The sequence below is a fragment of the Rana temporaria genome, chromosome 6, assembly GCF_905171775.1.
Source record: "Rana temporaria chromosome 6, aRanTem1.1, whole genome shotgun sequence".
Taxonomy (NCBI): Eukaryota; Metazoa; Chordata; class Amphibia; order Anura; family Ranidae; genus Rana; species Rana temporaria.
In genome coordinates, this window is record NC_053494.1 from 205935676 (window position 1) to 205958342 (window position 22667).

Here is a 22667-nt window from a genome sequence, read left to right on the forward strand (position 1 = left end):
CAATGTCGTTTTGCCCACACACGATCATTTTAATTGACACAAAAAACAACGTTTTGAAAAACGAGACAAAAAATTCCAGCATGTTCGAATTTTTTTTTTGTCGTTTTTCAGAAGACATAAAACGACGTTTTCCCCACACACGGTCATTTTAAATGACGTTTTCAAAAACGTTGTTTTTCTTCATGACAAAAAACGACCGTCTGTACGCGGCATAAGGGTTTACAACCAGGGTACAGCCTTCTGGGGCTGAAGTGGTTAATTATCTCCAAACTGACAGGTCCACTTTTATTTGTGTGTGTTAACTAGAGAATAAATTGCTGGCTGTGACTTTGTGACCCAAAGCTTATGGTTCCATGCAATAAAATCATACCGTATGTTTGATAAGAAAAACCGTCTGTATTGCATCTATAAAATGATCGATGTAACAGCGAGGCACGTGTTAGACACACAGAACGGTCCTCATTTCACTGCAATAACCCATCTGTTCACCTGCATGATCCACAGCTAAACTCTCCTCCGACCAGACAGGGTGACACCACGGCACAGCTTTGTTGCATCGTGTCTTTACTTTCACAATAAACCCAACTGATGCAATATCACTAATAGTAGGCTGCATATACTGTAGAGCTAACAAGTTGAAAAAGTGAATGAAGTGCAATCTAAGAAAAAAAGAAAAAAGAAAAAAAATCAATACAAGTTCATTGAGTTCAACCTAATCAAAAAAAAAAAAAAATACACGTTCATGAAGACACACAAAAAAAAAAAAACACTTTCATTCTCAAAAACGCTAGGAGACCTAGTAGAACGCAAAAATGCAAAGGAACAAAAGAAACAAGTGTCAGAAAAAGGTTTAGACATTAAAGCGGTTGTATACCCGCAATACTTTTTTATTTATTTTTTACACCTGCAAGGCAAAAGGCATAATGAGCTAGTATGCACCGCATGAAATACCGTATTTATCGCGGTATAACGCGCTCCCGCGTATACCGCGCACCCCCAAAGTGGCCCGAATTCCTGTGGAAAAAAAGTTTTTTTGTTTTTTTGTACTTACAGTTTTGGTGTCTTGCGCGGCGTTCATCGGCGGCCTCGTCGGGTCCGGCGTCCATCTGTGGCTTCGGGTGTCCTCTTCGGCGGGTCGGGCGTCTGTCTTCGGCGGGTCGGGTGTCCTCTTCCGCGGGTCGGGTGTCCTCTTCCGCGGGTCGGGTGTCCTCTTCGGCGGGTCGGGCGTCCTCTTCCGCGGGTCGGGTGTCCTCTTCGGCGGGTCGGGTGTCCTCTTCGGCGGGTCGGTCCTCCCCGCTCGTTTCCCGCCACGAGTTTTGAATACTGCGCCGGCATATACCGAGCGCAGTACACTCGTGTAACGTCGGGCAGGCTCGCCAACTGTCGCGCTGACGTCCTGTACGCTCAGGACGTCAGTGCGAGAGGCGCCGAGACTGCCCCGAAGTTACACGAGTGTACTGCGCTCGGTATATGCCGGCGCAGTATTCAAAACTCGTGGCGGGAAAGCGGGTATCGGCGTATATCGCGCACCCACGATTTTGCCCTGATTTTCAGGGCAAAATAGTGCGCGGTATACGCCGATAAATACGGTACTTACCTTGGAACGAGGTGTAGAGAACTTACCTGGTCCACGCCGAGTGAGATGTCATCTTGCCTCCGGGTATCGCCGCTCCAGCGCTGTGAATGGCTGGAGCAGCGATGTTGTCACTCCCGCGCGTGCGCGCGGGAGACAATATTCCGGCAAAGTCCGGCGGCTGCCGGCCCTTTAGCCGAGGATCCCTGCTGCAATCAGTGGCACATTGCGAGGGGAATATCTCTTAAACCGTACAGGTTTAGGAGATTTTCTTTATACCTACAGGTAAGCCTTATTATAGGCTTACCTGTAGGTAAAAGTGGTAGTAAAGAGTTTACTACCACTTAAAGCGGTTAAACTTCCTGCATTTACAGACAGAAGTTTTATCCCTTTAATCTAAGAAGGAAGAGTTACAATGTTTCTACTTATCTACTAGCACAGACAATGGGCCAGATTCTCGTACATCCGCGCAATTTTGTGCGGGCGTAACGTATCTAATTTACGTTACACCTCCGCAACTTAGACGGGCAAGTGCTGTATTCTCAAAGCACTTGCTCCGTAAGTTGCGGCGGCGTAGCGTAAATCAGCCGGCGTAAGCCCGCCTAATTAAAATTTGGATCAGGGGGGCGTGTTTTATGTAAATCTACTGTGACCCGACATGATTGACGTTTTTCCCGAGCGGCGCATGCGCCGTCCGTGGAATTTCCCAGTGTGCATTGCTGCAAAGTACGCCGCAAGGACGTCATTGGTTTCGACGTGAACGTAAATGACGTCCAGCCCCATTCACGGACGACTTACGCAAACGACGTAACTTTTTTAAATTTCGACGCGGGAACGACGGCCATACTTAACATTGGTACGCCGCACTTATGCCTCATATAGCAGGGGCAACATTGCGCCGGGAAAAGCCTAACGTAAACGTTGTAACTTTACTGCGTCGGTCGGTCGTACGTTCGTGAATTTGCGTATCTAGCTGATTTACATATTTCGACGCGTAAATCAGCTTACACGCCCCTAGCGGTCAGCGGAAAAATGCAGTTACGATACGACGGCGTAAGAGACTTACGCCTGTCGGATCTAATGGATATCTATGCGTAACTGATTCTAAGAATCAGGCGCATAGATACGACGGGTCGGATTAGGACTTACGACGGCGTACATGGCGCTGCGCCGTCGTAAGTCCTTTCAGAATCTGGCCCATTGTTGTTAAAAACTTGGCAGTCTGCCAGAGTGAGCAGAGAAGTCTCTACACTTGTTACATGAAAGAATCGGGAAGCTCTGCAATAGAGATTGTGGGGGGGTTGAATCGAGATTGCGATTTTTTAACGATTAATTGTGCAGCTCTACAGGGAAGATGGACAGAGTTGATAGGAAGATGGACGGAGCCAAATACAGTCAAACCTTGGATTGCGAGCATAATTCGTTCCGGAAGCATGCTTGTAATCCAAAGCACTTGTATATCAAAGCAAATTTTCCCATAAAAAATAATGGAATCTCAGATGATTCGTTCCACAACCATTTATTCATAAGTCCTTCGGTCTATAGCCCATATAAAAAGATTTATAGCAATGTGATAGGTTTGTGTAACCATAAAATGTCCATCCACAAATGGAAGCCTCCACAAGGGGATTAGAAGAAAAATCCAGCAGGAGCTGCAGAGTATAAAAGAGAGAGGCTCCTCTAAAACCCCTTTCACACTGAGGAGTTTTTCAGGCGGTACATCGCTAAAAATAGCGCCTAAATACCGCCTGAAAAACTCCTGCACTCCATACTCAATGTGAAAGCCCGAGGGCTTTCACACTGAGGCGATGCGCTGGCGGGAGAGAAAAAAATCTCCTGCCAGCAGCATCTTTGGAGCGGTGAGAGGAGCGGCATGTATACCGCTCCTTCCCATTTAAAACAATGGGAAACCGCAGTAATACCGCCCGCAATGCGCCTCTGCAGAGGTATTAACCCTTTAAGGCCCCTTTCAGACTGGGGCGGGAGCTTCGGTGGCGGTATACCGCCGCTTAAAGTAGCGGCGCTATACCGCCGTGATTGCCGTGGGAATCAGCCGCTAACGGTGCGGTATTAACCCCCGCTAGCAGCCGATAAAGGGTTAATACCGCCCGCAATGCGCCTCTATAGAGGCATTGCCGCGGTTTCCCATTGTTTTCAATGGGAAGGAGCGGTGAAGGAGCGGTATACATGCCGCTCCTCTCACCGCTCCAAAGATGCTGCTGACAGGAGATTTTTTTGTCTCCCGCCGGCGCATCGCCTCAGTGTGAAACCCCCGGGCTTTCACATTGAGTCTGCAGTGAAGGAGTTTTTCAGGCGGGATAGCAGCGCTATTTTTATCGCTGTACCGCCTGAAAAACTCCTCAATGTGAAAGGGGTCTAAAAGTGGGGTATGCCTATATATATATATACACACATATACATACAGCGGGTAAAATACGTATTAAACACGTCACCATTTTTCTAGGAAAATATATATTTATTAATTTTGTTTAATTAGTTATTTATGGGTATGCACTATAGAACAGTGACATGAGCACATTCCTGAAAAAGATTATCTGTAATAACATAATAGATAATCAGATAATAGAGGTTAATAATCACTAACCAACTAAGAAACCAATGTCAATAAGGTAACAAATCTTATCAAACAATTTTGATTAATAGATAACTAGAAAAAAAGCATTGTCGTGTAATAAAGAGCATTAGGAGGAAAATGCTTTGTATGAACATTCTGAGAAGATCAGATCACCTACAGATACTTAACTATCGTCAGATAAAGGCGGGAACCTACCTTCTATCCAGGGGGGTACCACACTCTGCACGCAAGGTATTCCTACCCGGCGATTGGTGGATACTGCATAGGCTTTTTGAATGTTTTCAGACAGAAAGGGGTAAAGGCCCGTATTCACGCGATCGGATATTCCCACAACAATTGTGTGATGGATAATCCGACCGTCTGTATGCTCCATTGGACAATTGTCGAAATTTCCGACAACAAATGTTGGATGGCCTATGCTCTCAAAACGTCCGACAACAAATGTGTTCCGTCGGATTATCCGATCGTGTGTACAGAAGTCCATCGGACTAAAATCCAAAGTACAAACACGCATGCTCCGAAACGAATGCTAACCGTCGAGTTTTGCCGGAAAGAACCTGAACGTCGGTGCGGCTCTATACGACGCCTGCGCACCGACGTTCGGCTTCTTTCGGCAACTCGTGACGCGCAGTATGCGCCGGTCGGAAGCACGTCAATCACAGCCTGTGATTAGGAACGCCCACTCCCGCGGGGAAGCCGGGGGTGAAGATAGCCCTAAAATGGTATGTACGCCAAAAAAAACAAAAAAAACAACAGCATAGTGTCGGTCTCATAGGTCGGCTCCATGCAATGTTAGAATTTTTTTTAGGGTGAACCCCCACTTTAAAGGGGTTGTAAAGTTACAATTTATTTTCCTAAACAGCTTCCTTTACCTTAGTGCAGTCCTCCTTCACTTACCTCATCCTTCCATTTTGCTTTTAACCACCTGCCGACCGCGCACCGCCGTTCTACGTCGGCAAGTTGGCTCTGCTGGGCGAGAGCACGTAGTATAACGTCCTCTCTCTCAGCCGCCACTAGGGGCGCGCGCGGCCGGAGGCGCGCGCACGCGCCCCCCCGCTCGCCCCGACTCCCGTGCGTGTGCCCGGCGGGCGCGATCGCCGCCGGGCACACGCGATCGCTCGTTACAGAGCGGGGACCGGGAGCTGTGTGTGTAAACACCCAGCTCCCGGTCCTGTCAGCGGGGGAAACGCTGATCTTCTGTTCATACAATGTATGAACAGAGGATCAGTGTTTCCCCTAGTGAGGCCACCCCCCCCCCCACAGTAAGAACACACAAGGGACATACTTAACCCCCTCCCCACCCCCTAGTGTTAACCCCTTCACTGCCAGTGGCATTTTTATAGTAATCCAATGCATTTTTATAGCACCGATCGCTATAAAAATGCCAATGGTCCCAAAAATGTGTCAAAAGTGTCCGCCATAATGTCGCAATACCGAAAAAAAATCGCTGATCGCCGCCATTACTAGTAAAAAAAATATATTAATAAAAATGACATAAAAATACCCCCTATTTTGTAAACGCTATAACTTTTGCGCAAACCAATCAATAAACGCTTATTGCGATTTTTTTTACGAAAAATAGGTAGAAGAATACGTATCGGCCTAAACTGAGGAAAAAAAATGTTTTTTTATATATTTTTGGGGGATATTTATTATAGCAAAAAGTAAAAAATATTAATTTTTTTCAAAATTGTCTCTCTATTTTTGTTTATAGCGCAAAAAAAAAAAAAACCGCAGAAATGATCAAATACCACCAAAAGAAAGCTCTATTTGTGGGAAAAAAAGGACGCCAATTTTGTTTGGGAGCCACGTCGCACGACCGCGCAATTGTCTGTTAAAGCGACGCAGTCCCGAATCGCAAAAAGTACTCTGGTCTTTGGGCAGCAATATGGTCCGGGGGTTAAGTGGTTAAATGTCCTTATTTCTTCTGAGAAATCCTCACTTCCTGTTCTTCTGTCTGAAACTCCACACAGTAATGCCAGGCTTTCTCCCTGGTGTGGAGTGTTGTGCTCGCCCCCTCCCTTGGACAAAAGGAGAGTCAGGACGCTGTCTACGTTGCAGATAGAGAAAGGAGCAAGTGTGTTAGTGAGTGTCCTGACTCTCCTGTAGTCTAAGGGAGGGGGCGAGCCCGACACTCCACACCAGGGAGAAAGCCTCGCATTACTGTGTGGAGTTACAGACAGAAGAACAGGAAGTGAGGATTTCTCAGAAGAAATAAGGACATTTAAAAGCAAAATGGAAGGATGAGGTAAGTGAAGGAGGACTGCACTAAGGCCCCTTTCAGACTGGGGCGGGAGCAGCGGTCGCGGTATAACGCCGCTAAAAATAGCGGCGCTATACCGCCGGGATTGCCGCGGGAATCAGCCGCTAGCGGTGCGGTATTAACCCCCGCTAGCGGCGCCGATAAAGGGTTAATACCGCCCGCAATGCGCCTCTATAGAGGCGCATTGCGGGCGGTAATGCCGCGGTTTCCCATTGTTTTCAATGGGAAGGAGCGGTATACATGCCGCTCCTCTCACCGCTCCAAAGATGCTGCTGACAGGAGATTTTTCTGTCTCCCGCCAGCGCATCGCCTCAGTGTGAAAGCCCTCGGGCTTTCACATTGAGTCTGCAGTAAAGGAGTTTTTCAGGCGGGATAGCAGCGCTATATTTAGCGCTGTATCGCCTGAAAAACTCCTCAATATGAAAGGGGCCTAAAGCCCCATACACACTATGGCCCCGTACACACGGCCGAGGAACTCGACGTGCCAAACACATCGAGTTCCTCGGCCAGTTCAGCCCTGAAGCCGCCGAGGAGCTCGGCGGGACGAGAGCTCCCATAGAACAACGAGGAAATAGAGAACATGTTCTCTATTTCCTCGCCGAGGTCCTCGTCGGCTTCCTCGGCCGAAAGTGTACACACGGCCGGGTTTCTCGGCAGAATTCAGCCAGAAACTCGGTCGGAAGCTGAATTCTGCCGAGGAAACTGGTCGTGTGTACGGGGCCTATCAGTTTTCCTGCTGGTTTTCTCCTCAGGTTTACCAAAACCATGGAGTACAAGGACCTGCCTGATTGCACTCAAATTGAAACGCTTAAGGTTTGACCTCATATTAGATGGTTTTGGTAAACCTGAAGAGAAAACCATCAGGAAAACTGATAGTGTGTATGGGGCTTAAGTGAGTGTCCTGACTCTCCTGTAATCTAAGGGAGGGGGCGAGAACGACACTCCACACCAGGGAAAAAGGCTTGCATTACTGTGTGGAGTTACAGACAGAAGAACAGGAAGTGAGGATTTCTCAGAAGAAATAAGGACATTTAAAAGCAAAATGGAAGGATGAGGTAAGTGAAGGAGGACTGCACTGAGGTAAATGTTTTCCTTTACAACCCCTTTAAGTGATCTCCAGTCATGAAAGGGTTGAGGAGTAATTAATAGACACATTTATATATGTATACAGTATATTAGTTCATTTGAAAAAGTAAAGGTACATAAGGAACATCCGGAGTGGAGAGAGCCAACAGTGGAACAGACGGCGGTGGATTACACAGCGCCAAACCCTGCTAAATTAATAAACGCTTTGGAGCTGGCAATCAATGGAGACGAGCTGCCTTTATCTGCTCCCTAATAACTAATGATTGGTCTACAAACACAGATAGTCACCCAGTTTATATAACTGTTTACACAGTGTTATCTGGATCAGTGCGTGCAGGCGGGTCATAGTGCAGTACCAGCGGAGGGGAAATTTACTGCCCGAGTCAATATTATTGTTAGGTGTGAGTCTAACCGGCATAAAAAAGAAGCCACACAAGCTCAGCCCCGGCCATTGTGTGCGCTCGCTGTGGAGAAATGAGGATTCGGCCTTTGTGTTTACTCGACGCAAATTTGACAAATATTTTGCCAGATCTTTTTTGACTTCGACTAACTCTCTGCTCTCTCTCACGGGAACATATAATGAGAATGTGTACAGTCACCTGTTTTGTCAATAAATGATTAAAGAGGACCTGTTATCATAGACAGGGGGAGCAGCCATGTTGTCACTGCCCAAAGCTATCAGAAGGGGGCTTGTTTGCCGCTTTGTGATAGCAATAAAGTTCAGTGAACGTAATTGAAATGAAATTAAAGTGGAGTTCCGCAGAATTTTTTTTTTTTTAAGTCAGCAGCTATAAATACTGCAGCTGCTGACTTTTAAAATAAGGACAATTGCCTGTCCAGCGCGCCGCGATGTCAGCACCCGAAGCCGATCTCTGCCTCGGCTCTCGGGCATAGCTCCCAACTGTCCCTGATTTCGAGGGACTGTCCCTGATTTGGACCAATGTCCCTCTGTCCCTCATTCCTCCTCATTTGTCCCTCATTTTGGTCTGATCTATACAGTTGTATATAAAATGCACTTTTTATCTATCAAAAGGTGTTTTCCAGTGCTAAACCTTTCATCTGTTTTATAAATTGCTGCATTTGTAAATTCCAAAAGCCAATATAAAGGAATAGTAGCGGTAAAAAAAGCACTTGTGGGTTTAACCAATCTTGTTTTTTTGTACAGTTTCCCTTTAAGAGGGCGTGGCAAGGGGTGTGTCCTATGCCTGCATACTTTTGCTGATATGTGTCCCTCATTCCCATCTCAGAATGTTGGGAGGTATGCGTCTCGGGTGCTGCCGCCTCCATCTTCGGTAAGGAAATCAGAAAGTGAAGCCTTGCAGCTTCACTTCCTGGTTTCCTACTGCACATGTGCGACTCGCGCTGCACAATGCCACTGGTACCTGCTGTCTTCTGGGACCTGTGTGTCTGCCAGAAGATGGGGGGGGGGGGGACATGGCGTAGACTCCTGCAGATAATGAGGGGATCTATGCCCAGAAGTGGGTGCAAATACCTGTCTTATACCGCGTACACACGATCGGAAATTCGGACAACAAATGTTCAATCTGAGCTTATTGTCGGAATTTCCGACCGCGGGTAGGCTCCTTTGGACTTTTGTTGTCGGAATTTATCTGGGGATCTGGGGGTCCTGGGGAGACCAGATATAGTGAATGCAGAGTCCTGGGGAGACCAGATATAGTAAATGCAGAGTCCTGGGGAGACCAGATATAGTGAATGCAGAGTCCTGGGGAGACCAGATATAGTAAATGCAGAGTCCTGGGGAGACCAGATATAGTGAATGCAGGGTCCTGGGGAGACCAGATATAGTGAATGCAGGGTCCTGGGGAGACCAGATATAGTGAGTGCCGGGTCCTGGGGAGAGCAGATATAGTGAATGCAGGGTCCTGGGGAGACCAGATATAGTGAATGCAGAGTCCTGGGGAGACCAGATATAGTGAATGCAGAGTCCTGGGGAGACCAGATATAGTGAATGCAGGGTCCTGGGGAGACCAGATATAGTGAGTGCAGGGTCCTGGGGAGACCAGATATAGTGAATGCAGGGTCCTGGGGAGACCAGATATAGTGAATGCAGGGTGTTGAGGAGACCAGATATAGTGAATGCAGGGTCCTGGGGAGACCAGATATAGTGAATGCAGGGTCCTGGGGAGACCAGATATAGTGAATGCAGGGTCCTGGGGAGACCAGATATAGTGAATGCAGGGTCCTGGGGAGACCAGATATAGTGAATGCCGGGTCCTGGGGAGACCAGATATAGTGAATGCAGGGTCCTGGGGAGACCAGATATAGTGAATGCAGGGTGTTGAGGAGACCAGATATAGTGAATGCAGAGTCCTGGGGAGACCAGATATAGTGAATGCAGGGTCCTGGTGAGACCAGATATAGTGAATGCAGAGTCCTGGGGAGACCAGATATAGTGAATGCAGGGTCCTGGTGAGATCAGATATAGTGAATACATGGTCCTGGGGAGACCAGATATAGTGAGTGCAGGGTCCTGGGGAGACCAGATATAGTGAATGCAGAGTCCTGGGGAGACCAGATATAGTGAATGCAGGGTCCTGGTGAGACCAGATATAATGAATGCATGGTCCTGGGGAGACCAGATATAGTGAATGCAGAGTCCTGGGGAGACCAGATATAGTGAATGCAGGGTCCTGGGGAGACCAGATATAGTGAATGCAGGGTCCTGGGGAGACCAGATATAGTGAATGCAGGGTCCTGGGGAGACCAGATATAGTAAATGCAGAGTCCTGGGGAGACCAGATATAGTGAATGCAGGGTCCTGGGGAGACCAGATATAGTGAATGCAGAGTCCTGGGGAGACCAGATATAGTATATAGCCGATGGAGAATTTGGGGTACCGTAGTTTGTAGCCATTTCATTAGCTAGTGCAAATTTAAATGTTGACATGTATTATATTGTGTTTGTGTCCACTAAAATTCATTTTGGTAAAAAAAATAAAAAATCAGAAAATGTGTGGCTGTGCAAATATCGTGTGGCATAAAATTAGAAACGGCTTCCATTTTATTCTACAGGGCCTCTGCTATCAGAAAATATATAGTATTTGGGGGTTCTAAGTAATTTTCTGGCAACAAATACTGGCCCGGATTCAGAAACAAGATACGACGGCGTATCTCCTGATACGCCGTCGTATCTCTGAGTGCCGTCCGTCGTATCTATGCGCCTGATTCAGAGAATCAGTTACGCATAGCTTTCCCTAAGATCCGACTGGTGCAAGTGTCTTACACCGTCGTATCTTAGGCTGCATATTCACGCTGGCCGCTAGGTGGCGCTTCCGTATAGTTACGCCAGGAATATGCACATTAGGTAGTTACGCCGATTCAGAAACGTACGACCGCCCGGTGCTTTTTTTTTTACGTCGTTTGCGTTCGGCTTTTTCCAGCGTAAAGTTACCCCTACAAGATGAGGGGTATGTGCGGCGTATCCTATGTTAAGTATGGCCGTTGTTCCTGCGTCAAATTTTGAAAATTTTACGTTGTTTGTGTAAGTCGTTCGCGAATAGGGCTTTGCGTAAGTTACGTTCACGTCGAAACCAATGAGGCTTTGCGGCGTAATTTCGAGCATGCGCACTGGGATTCTTTCACGAACGGCGCATGCGCCGTTCACAAAAAACTTAAAATACGCGGGGTCAAGTGTAATTTAAATATAACACGCCCACAACATCCCCATTTGAATTACGCGGGCTTACGCCGGACGAGATACGTAACGCCGCCGTAACTAAGGGCGCAAGTCCTTTCTGAATACGGAACTTGCGCCCAAAGTTACAGCGGCGTAACGTATCTAAGATACGTTACGCCCGCAGATAGATAGAGCATTCTATCTGAATCCGGGCCGCTGATTTTAACGTGTGTGAGAAATGTAATAATTGTCCCGGACAGCAGGGGGCCGCCCATCACCGCTGTGAACTGTTACATTGTGGATCTGTATAGTAATGCTGACATTTCTTGTCCTGCAGCATCTAACCAGCCTGGTCTTATGGGGAAATGCAGGCGGCCTCGTACAGCCTTCACTAGTCAGCAGCTGCTGGAGCTGGAGAACCAATTCAAGCTCAACAAATATCTGTCACGGCCGAAGCGGTTCGAGGTGGCCACGTCTCTTATGCTGACAGAGACACAGGTGGGTGACACGTGCAGATTTATGCAATAAAGAGGACCTGTCATGGATGATTAAAGTGTTACTAAACCCACAACAGTAAAATCAGTCTGTATATGCAGTAAAGCATGCTTGTTATACTCACTGTGGAATATAAGGGGATAATCCTGCACATTGTGCAAAAATGCTGTTTGATCCTGTCTTCTCTGATCTTCCACCTTTTTTTTACTGTCCCCAATCCATCTGCTGATAGAACAGAGCCTTGGAGGCTCTCTGCACATGCTCAGTTTGGTGTGTAGAGTTCTTTTTTTGGGGGGGGGCAGGGTATATGTGATCAGCACATTGCCAATCAGCACTGTCCAGACAGAGGGCCAGGGGTTCTGCAGCCTCATAGGACAGTCAGAGCAGAATAAAAAAAAATCCTCTTATAAGCTTTCACCAGACACTGATAGAAGTTACAAGACTGCTATATACTGCTGATGAGAAAAGGTATTTAGCAGTTTATATTTACTAAAATAATTGCATTTCCATGTTCTGTGTACTGTGGGAGGCCAGCTATAGTGAATGCAGGGTCCTGGGGAGACCAGATATAGTGAATGCAGAGTCCTGGGGAGACCAGATATAGTGACTGCAGAGTCCTGGGGAGAGCAGATATAGTGAATGCAGAGTCCTGTAGAGACCAGATTTTTTGCTGTGAAAATGACAATGGTCCCAAAAATGTGTCAAAATTGTCCGAAGTGGCCGCCATAATGTCGCAGTCACAAATAAAATCGCTGATCGTTTAGTAATAAAAAAAATAATTAATAAAAATGCAATAAAACTATCCCCTGTTTTGTAAACGCTATAAATTTTGCGCAAACCTATCGATAAACGCTTATTGTGATTTTGTTTACCAAAAATATGTAGAAGAATACGTATCGGGCTAAACTGAGGAAAAACATTTTTTTTTATATATATATATTTTTGGGGGATATTTATTATAGCAAAAAGTAAAAAATATTGATTTTTTTTCAAAATTGTCGCTCTACTTTTGTTTATAGCGCAAAAAATAAAAACCGCAGAGGTGATCAAATACCACCAAAAGAAAGCTCTATTTGTGGGGAAAAAAAGAACGCCAATTTTGTTTGGGAGCCACGTCGCACGACCGCGCAATTGTCTGTTAAAGCGACGCAGTGCCCGAATCGCAAAACCTGGCCGGGTCCTTTAGCTGCCTAAAGGTCCGGGTCTTAAGTGGTTAAAAAAAACGTAATTTTTTACAACCCTAAAAAAGGTCATGTGTGTACGCGGCATTAGTGTAATGTAAGTTCAATAGTTGCAACCAAGACCCACTTTTATCCTGTTCAAGGGCATGTGTGCCCCCTTGTGGCCAATACTGAGAATTCGATTCCCTCTAAAAAAAAAATGTTCTAAACAAACCAAATTAAAAAAAGTTTTGCTTGGTTTTTCAAGAATGGAGATGATAGGGCCAGATTCACAGAAGACATACGACGGCGTATCTCCTGATAAGCCGTCGTATCTCTGAGATACGATTGTCGTATCTATGCGCCTGATTCATAGAATCAGTTACGCATAGACAGCCCTAAGATCCGACAGGTGTAACTTGTGTTACACCGTCGGATCTTAGGCTGCAATTCTAGGCCGGCCGCTAGGTGGCGAGGCCATTGCGGTCGGCGTAGAATATGCAAATGACTAGTTACGGCGATTCACAAACGTCCGCGATGCCCGTCGATCTAAATTTACGTTGTTCCCGTAGCGATACGCGTCGTAAAGTTAAGGCTGCCTCCTAGGTGGTCTAACAATGTTAAGTATGGCCGTCGTTCCCGCGTCGAAATTTAAAATGTCACGTCGTTTGCGTAAGTCGTCCGTGAATGGCGCTGGACGCCATTTACGTTAACGTCAAACCAATGATGTAATTTAGCGCAATGCACGTCGGGTAATTTGACGGACGGAGCATGCGCAGTACGCTCGGCGCGGGAACGCGCCTAATTTAAATGGTGCCCGCCCCATTTGAATTAGGCGGGCTTGCGCCGAGCGGATTTACGTTACACCGCCGCAAGTTTACAGGTAAGTGCTTTGTGAACCAGGCACTTACGCTGTAAACCAGCGGCGGTGTAACGTAAATGGGATACGTTACGCCGCCGCTGCGTAACGTAAATCTACCTGAATCTGGCCCATAATTCCTAACACTGTTTGAAATTTTTTTTGTTGTTGTTGAATTGTTGAGGATTGGATTGTTGGCTTTGTAACATTGGTCTGATTTCTGTACGCAGGTAAAGATCTGGTTTCAGAACCGCAGAATGAAGTGGAAGAGGAGTCGTAAGGGGAAAGAACAGGGGGCGTCCAATCACGGCGACAAGAAGAGGTCAGAGGGCATAGCACCCAGCAAGGATGCCCAGGATGACGAGGAGGAGGAAGAGGAGGAGGAAGAGGAGGAAGAGGAGGAAGAAGAAGATGTAGACTTCCAAGGATCAGAGAGAGACACAAACATCTTACGGCACAACGGCCAGCACCGCTACAGCACAGAGTCTTTTTGCTCCGAGGAAGAGAGTGGGGCTCTGCCCTCCCCATAAGATACAGACTGAGGGACTGTGGGCAATATGCAGCCCAAAGTTTATTTATTTTTCATGGACAGTAATATTCCACAGAGATGTGGAGACCGGAGATAGTAATTTATATGTATTTAATAATTGGTAGGGGTCTCAGTGAGAATGGGTGGGGGGGTGAGTTATAAGTGAGTTCATTGGGTACCTGCAATAAAGTGAAATAACCTGGTTTGGCCTTCTGAAAATAAAGTCTGTTGGGTTTCGGCATTCTGTCCACCAACTGATGCTTTTTTTTTTTTTATCAATAAGAAAGTTACATTGTTCTTCTGGCTCTTCTTTGTTGCTGTGGGCCACCATGCATGGATTGTGTAACTGATGCTTACATTGTGATGATTGATGAGGCTCCAATATAATGTCCAGGATATACTGTATAGAAGGATAAGAGCACCATATATATATATATATAAAAAAAAAGTCCAGTAAAAAAGATTATTTCTCACAACAAAAAATTCAGAAGATAAAGACAACGAGTTTCGAGCGTTCACACATCCCCCTTCATCAGGGCTTGTATGTTGGCAATGTTTTAAAATACTTGACTACTGAAGATTTTTAACATGGGTCTTCAAACTACGACCCTCCAGTTGTTCAGGAACTACAATTCCCATCATGCCTAGTCATGTCTGTGAACAGGGCCGCCATCAGGAATTATGGGGCCCCTTACACAGCTTCAGGCATGGGCCTCCTGGAGCAGAGAACCGTGCGGGGGGGGGGGGGGGGGGGGAGGTTGTTGCTGACGCCTAAAATTGAGAAACGGGGGGGGGGGGGCTGCCGCAAATTGAGAAGCTGGGGGTGCCACCGCTAATTGCGAAGTGGGGGGTGCCACAAATTGGGGGGAGGATTGCCCTGGTGCCCTGGGGACCTCTGGGCCCCTTACAAAAAAATAAATAAAACAAATATATATATATATATATATAAAAAGAGGGGGTAGCCATCCGGGGACCTGGGATCCTCTGGGCCAATTAATAAAAAAAATATATAAAAATAACATATATAAAAAAAGGGGGGGGGGGGGTTGCCATCTGGGCCCTTTACTAAAAAAAAGAAAAAAATTTATATAAAAAAATAAATAAAATGTTTTTATATAAAAAATAAAGAAAGAAAAGGGGGGTTGCCATCCGGGCCCCTGGGGACCTCTGGGCTCTTTAATAAAAACAAAAATATATTAAAAAAATTATCATTATATAAAAATGGGGGGTTGAAATTGAAAAGCGAAGCGGGGGGGGGGGGGGGTGCCACAAATTGGGGGGGGGGGGTTGCCCTGGGGACCTCCGGGCCCCTTACAAAAAAATAAATAAAACATATATATATATATATATATATATATATATATATATATATATATATATATATATATATATATATATAAAAAGAGGGGGTAGCCATCCGGGGCCCTGGGAACCTCTGGGATCTTTAATAAAAAAAATATATAAAAAGATGTATATAAAAAAAAGGGGGGGGTTGCCATCTGGGCCCTTTACTAAAAAAAAGAAAAAAGAAATATAAATAAAAAAATGTTTTTTATATAAAAAATAAATAAAGAAAAGGAGGGTTGCCATCCGGGCCCCTGGGGACCTCTGAGCCCTTTAATAAAAAAAAATATATATATAAAAAAAAATGTTTTTATATAAAAAAAGGGGGGTTGCTATCTGAGGCCCTGGAGACCTCCGGGCCCCTGGGGACCTCTAGGCCCTTAAATAAAAATTATATAAATAAAAAAATTATAAAAAAAAAAATGTAAAAAAGGGGGTTGCCATCCAGGGCCCTGGGGACCTCTGGACCCCTTACAAAAAAAAGGGGGGGTTGCCATCCGGGCCCCTGGGGACTTCCGGGCCCCTTACAGGTGTACTGCCTGTACCCCCCTGATGGCGGCCCTGTCTGTGAATGTCGGTGTGTTACAATGCCTCATGGGATGTGTAGTTCTACAACAGCTGGAGGGCCGTAGTTTGAGGATCCCTGATTTATAATAATACACGGGTTGCCTATCAACGTTAGGCTCAGTTCACACTGGTGCATTTCGGGAAACCTTTCCAATACACAAGCCTTGAGGAAGGGGATATGTGAATCTCAAAACCTGTTGGCTTTACCTTCTGAAAGTTTTTTTGTGAGAAATAAAGTTTTTTCTTGACTTGATTTGATCTGTCATGCTTTTATCCTTATCTATATATCCTTTGGACTACCCCAGAGACTACAGCAACAGCCTCAAAGAGCCCAATTGGAAATGATTTCATTCACCTTCGGGGTCCAGCACCCTACCAACACTTTTTTTCCCCCAGCAAATATAGGGCCAGATTCAGAAAAAATGGCTTGAGTTTAGGCGGGCGTAGCGCATCTCATATACGCTACGCCGCCGTAACTTAGAGAGGCGAGTACCGTATTCACAAAGAACTTGCGCCCTAAGTTACGGCGGCGTAGCGTAAATGGGCCGGCGTAAGCCCGCATAATTCAAAGTAGGCTGGTAGGGGGGCATGTTGTATGGAAATGAATCGTGACCCCACGTAAATGACGCGCCTAACGAACGGCGCATGCGCGCGCATGCTCAGTATCACGTCGAATTTTCTCCCTAAGTTACGCCGGCTCAATGCTTAGTCGACGTGAACGTAACCTACGCCCATCCCCATTCACGTATGACAGGGGTCCTCAAACTATGGCCCTCCAGTTGTTCAGGAACTACAATTCCCATCATGCCTAGTCATGTCAGTGAATGTCAGAGTCTTGCAATGCCTCATGGGATGTGTAGTTCTGCAACAGCTGGAGGGCCGTAGTTTGAAGATCCCTGACGTATGACTTACGCAAACAATGTAAAATACGACGCTGTTCCGACGTTTCCAACGTCCATACCTTAACATGACTTACCCCTGCTTTATGAGGGGTAAAGTTACGCCGGTCGTACGCCTTACCTAAACAGCGTATTTTAATACGCCAGGCGCAAGTACGTTCGTGAATCGGTGAATCTAGCTCATTTGCATATTCGACGCGGAAATATACGGAAGCGCCCCTAGCGGCCAGCGTAAATATGCACCTAAGATACGACGGCGTAAGAGACTTACGTCAGTCGTATCTTGGACAAATTCTGGTGTATCTGATTCTTTGAATCAGGCGCCGAGATACGACGCCTCACATTCGGACTTACGATGGCGTATCTGGAGATACGCCGTCGTAAATCCTTTGTGAATCTGGCCTATAATGTCCAGGAGCACTGGATTATCCAACTCCTTTGTGCACAGCACTACCATCTGCCTGTTTGGGACTCATCAAACATGCATAAACCTCTATTCACTTCCAAATGTGAAAAAATTGTATCTAAAAAACATTGTATATACTATATTAGTGTCCTCCAGCCAAAAACAAACTCCCAAAACAGTCCTTTGTAAATGTGATATATTCCTGGCAGTGTTACCCCTAGGACAGATCCCATCTTCGTGTTCTTTAGACATGTGCAATTAATTTTTTTTCCGATATAGTTTTTTATAGAATTTCGTCAAATTCATTAATTCAGAAATATCCGAATTACTGTTTAGCACATTTTTCTGCATATTCGTAAATTTGAATATTCGAAAAATCCATAAATTCGAAAAATTGTAAATTGTTAAATTCGAAAATTCGCAAGTTCAAAATCTGTGAGACCGAAAAATCCTAAATTTTGGAAATTCGAAAAATCCGAAAATAAGAACGAAAATCTGAAATACCGTATATACTCGAGTATAAGCTGAAGTTTTTAAGCAAATTTTTTGTGTGCTGAAAATGCCCCCCCTCGGCTTATACCCGAGTCACCTTTTTGTGCCTGATCTCCCGGATTTTGGGGACCCGGCCGTAGGTCCCCTGGACCCCAATCTTGGCACACATGTAGCTCCACTCTTCCTCTACAAGTGTGCAAAGTTTGTTGTCCGGGGAACCTATGGCCGGGGAGCACCGATTTTTCAAATCCAGGCACCCCATCCATTGACTCCCATGTTAAACGGTAATTTCTCCTGTGATTTTGGGAACCCAATACTGGCCAGTCCTAGGTCCCCTAGACCCCAATCTTGGCAAACATGTAGCCTCATTTCTCCTCTACAAGTGTGCAAAGTTTGTTGTTCGGAGGACCGACGGCTGGGGAGCACCGATTTTTCAAAGCCGGACACCCCTTCTATAGACTCCCATGTTAAACAGTAATTTCTCCGGTGATTTTGGGGAACCCAGTACTGGCCGGTCCTAGGTCCCCTGGACCCCAATCTTGGCACACGTGTAGTCCCATTTCTCCTCCACAAGTGTACAAAGTTTGTTGTCTGGGGGACCTACGGCTGGGGAGCACTGATTTTTCATACCTGGGCACCCCTTCCATAGACTCCCATGTTAAACGTCAGTCTAGTCATGGGCACAGTGAGGCATGCACATGGGCACAGTGAGGCAAAGTGAGGCACAGTGAGGCATGCAGATCGACACCTTAGGGTAATGCCGCGTACACACGATCGGTTTTCGGCATGAAAAAAAACCCAACGTTTTTAAAAACGTAATTTAAAATGATCGTGTGTGGGCTTTACATCGTTTTTCGGCTTCTGAAAACTGTCGTTTTTCGGGTTGTAAACGACGTTTTAAACCCGTGCATGCCCAGAAGCAAGTTATGAGACGGTAGCGCTCGTTCTGGTAAAACTGCCATTCATCATGCTGTAACAGACAGAAAAGCGCGAATCGTCTTTTACTAACACGGAATCAGCTAAAGCAGCCCAAAGGCGAATGGAACTTTCCCTTTAGAGTGCCGTCGTACGTGTTGTACGTCACTGCGCTTTGTTCATCATTTTTCAAAAACGATGGTGTGTGGGCAACATCGTTTTTAATGATGAAGTTGGAAAAACGTTGTTTTTTAACATGCCGAAAAATGATCGTGTGTATGCGGCATTATACTCGAGTCAATACGTTTTCCCATTATTATTATTTGTGTGAGAAGTTCTGCGTTATAAACCTATCACAGTGCAGAACTTTAGTGCCAATTGTCTTAGTTGGGTCCCTAGGCTAACTTACGATGAAATTGAATTCTCTGGGAACAGAACTCGTTCATATGTAGGGGGCTTACTGTATAGGACAAACGATAAAAATTGATTGCCATCTCCTTGATTTTCTTAAATAGGAACTGAAGTCTGATCACATAATTTGTAATAAAAAAATCTTTGCCATTCTGAAGCTTCCCTCCAATCACTTTGCATATTATTTTATATATACTGTGATTCTGTAATTGCCGAATATGCTGCAGAAATCTCCCCCTACTGAGTCTGGCTGCAGCCATTTTAACTGTGGGCAGCTGAAGCTGCTGCCTGTTCCCTTCCTGGATTTACAAAGACACTTAGGGCTGGATTCACATAGATTGGCGCATTTTTACGGCGGCGTATCGTATTTACGCTACGCCGCCTTAAGTCAGAGAGGCAAGTGCTGTATTCACAAAGCACTTGCCTCCTAACTTACAGCGGCCTAGCATAACTGGGGCCTGCGTAAGCGCGCCTAATTCAAATGAGGATAGGGGGGCGTGTTTTATATAAACGATTGGTGACCCGGCGCGATTGACGTTTTTTACGAACGGCGCATGCGCCGTCCTTGTACATATCCCATTGTGCATTGCTCCAAAGTATGCCGCAAGGACGTATTGGTTTCGACGTGAACGGAAATTACGTCCAGCCCCATTCACGGACGACTTACGCAAACAACGTAAAATTTTCAAATTTCAACGCGGGAACGACGGCCATACTTAACATTGGCTAGGCCACCTAGGGGGCAGCTTTATCTTTACGCCGGCGTACCTCTTACGGAAACGGCGTATCTTTATTGCGATGGGCAAGCGTACGTTCGTGAATCGGCGTATCTAGTCATTTACATATTCTACGCCAAAATCAACGGAAGCGCCACCTATCGGCCAGCGGAAAAATTGCACCCTAAGATACGACGGCGCAGGCTGTCGTATCTTAGCTAGGTTTAAGTGTATCTCAGTTTGAGCATACACTTAAACTTACGACGGGCTTAGATTCCGAGTTACATCGGCGTATCTACTGATATGCTGGCGTAACTCTTTGTGAATCCAGCCCATAGAGACACATCTCCAGCTCTGCAGCTCTCATTGGCCCTCTAAAGCCCTGTACACACGATCGGATATCTGATGGAATCTAACCCGATGGATTTTTTCATGAAGCTGACTTTCATCAGTCTTGCCTACTCACCATCGGTTAAAAATCCGATCGTGTCCAACGCGTTGAGGTAAAACACAACGACGTGCTGAGAAAAATGAAGTTCAATGCTTCCGAGCATGCGTCGACTTGATTCTGAGCATGCGTGGATTTTTGACCGATGGACTTCCCCACAGACGATCGTTTTTTTCTATCGTTTTTTTATCCATAGAAAAAATGTAAAACAGGTTCTATTTTTTTTCACCGATGGGAAAAAAAAACGATGGGGCCCACACACGATCGGTTCGTTTTCATCAGACAAACCGATCATGTGTACAGGGATTACTTTTTTTTTTTTAAATGTCTTTATTTTTCACTTTTCCATTTATACAGGGAACCACATCATACGACATATACAAAATAGAGTAGGTAAATCAACCTCGTACCAACTGAACATATCGGCCCAGATTCACATACATTTGGGCGTAGCGTAATCCATTTACACTACGCCGCCGCAAATTATTTGAGCAAGTGCCGTATTCGTAAAGCACTTGCTCCGTAATTTGCGGCGGCGTAGTGTAAATGGCCCGGCGTATGGCCGCGTAATTCAAAGGGGGCGGCTTGTATTCAAATTAAGCGCGCCCCCGTGCCGATTGAACTGTGCATGCGCCGGGCGGAAAAAGAGCCCAGTGCACATGCTCCAGCTCACGACGGAAACCGTCAATGACGCCGACGTGAGCGTCATTGACGTAAAGTCGTATTCGCGGACGACTTAGTAAAACGACGTAACCGACGGAAAAAGACGACGCTGACCCGACGCCATACTTAACATGGCATACGGCGGACTGGCGTAAGGTTACCCCTCATATAGCAGGGGTAACCTTACGCTTACGGAAACGACGACGACGCGGCGCAAATTCGTTCGGGAATCGGCGTATCAGGCTCATTTGCATAGTCAAATGAGACCTGAACGTAAACGCCACCTAGCGGTCAGCGTTGTATTGCATTTAGGATCTGACGGTGTAAGAGACTTACACCAGTCTGATCCTAGCCTAATTCCGGCGTATCTTGTTTTGCGAATACAAAACAATGATACGCCGGCGGGAATTTCGAATTACGCCGGTGTACCTGTAGATACACCGGCGTAACTCTTTTGAGAATCTGGCCCATCCTCCTGCACTTCATATTTCAAAAAATAAATTGATACATTCACTTTTCACCCTTCACACCAACTCCCTCCCCCCAAAACAATATCCACTTCGGGCCGGAGGGAGCTAGTGCGGCTCCTAATTTGGGACAGCCTTTGGAAAGCATAGAAAAAATTCAATAATAACAAAACTACCAATGATATTGCTTTCTTCGTTGCCCCCTCCCTCTCGTGTCATCCCCTATAGTCAGGCCTGGGGCGACGCTATGCCATGGCTCCTCCTACTCGGCTACTGTCCCAGAATGTTCAATCTCCTCCTTCCTATTTATAATGCCCTTCCACTCTACTTCCTCTAACCCCCCCCAATAAATACCGTATTTATTGGGGTATAGCGCGCTCCCGCGTATAGCGCGCACCCCTAAAGTTCCCCCGAAATTCCTGTGGAAAAAAGATTTTTTGTACTTACAGTTTTGGTGTCTTGCGCGGCGTCCATCGGCGGCCTCGCCGGGTCCGGCGTCCGTCTGCGGCTTCGGGTGTCCTCTTCGTCGGGTCCGGCGTCCTCGCGTCCTCCCCGCTTGTTTCCCGCGCCGAGTTTGAATACTGCGCCGACATATACAGAGCGCAGTACACTCGTGTATAGTCGGACAGGCTCAGCTACTCTCGCGCTGACGTCCTGTACGTCCAGGACGTCAGCGCGAGAGGAGCCGAGACCGCCCGACTATGCACGAGTGTACTGCGCTCGGTATATGTCGGCGGAGTATTCAAACTCGGCGCGGGAAAGCGGGTATCGGCGTATATCGCGCACCCACTATTTTGCCCTGATTTTCAACGAGACAAGACAGGAAACTAGACTAGGGAAACTAGACTAGCGGCGACGTAGCGAACGCGAAATCCGTCGGGGATCCGCCGTAACTGCTAATTTGCATACCCGACGCTGGTTTATGGCGCGAACTCCACCCAGCGGCGGCCGCGGTATTGCATCCTAAGATCCGACAGTGTAAAACAATTACACCTGTCGGATCTTATGGATATCTATGCGTAACTGATTCTATGAATCATTCGCATAGATAGAAACAGAGATACGACGGCGTATCAGGAGAAACGCCGTCGTATCTCTTTGGTGAATCTGGCCCTTAATTTTTAACATTAGATTGAGGCTCA

The 22667-nt window shown here is 46.2% G+C and overlaps 1 protein-coding gene across 1 annotated transcript in view; it reads left to right on the plus strand.

The window, feature by feature from the left end:
• LOC120944199 (motor neuron and pancreas homeobox protein 1-like) overlaps positions 1-14831 on the plus strand; it is a 47731-nt gene extending 32900 nt beyond the window's left edge. Inside the window, exons 2-3 of the mRNA XM_040358151.1 lie at positions 11492-11652; positions 13899-14831. Of these exons, the coding sequence (XP_040214085.1) occupies positions 11492-11652; positions 13899-14198 (461 nt within the window). The 3' untranslated portion in view covers positions 14199-14831. The remainder of the gene's footprint in view (positions 1-11491; positions 11653-13898) is intronic.
• The last annotated feature ends 7836 nt before the right edge of the window (positions 14832-22667 follow it).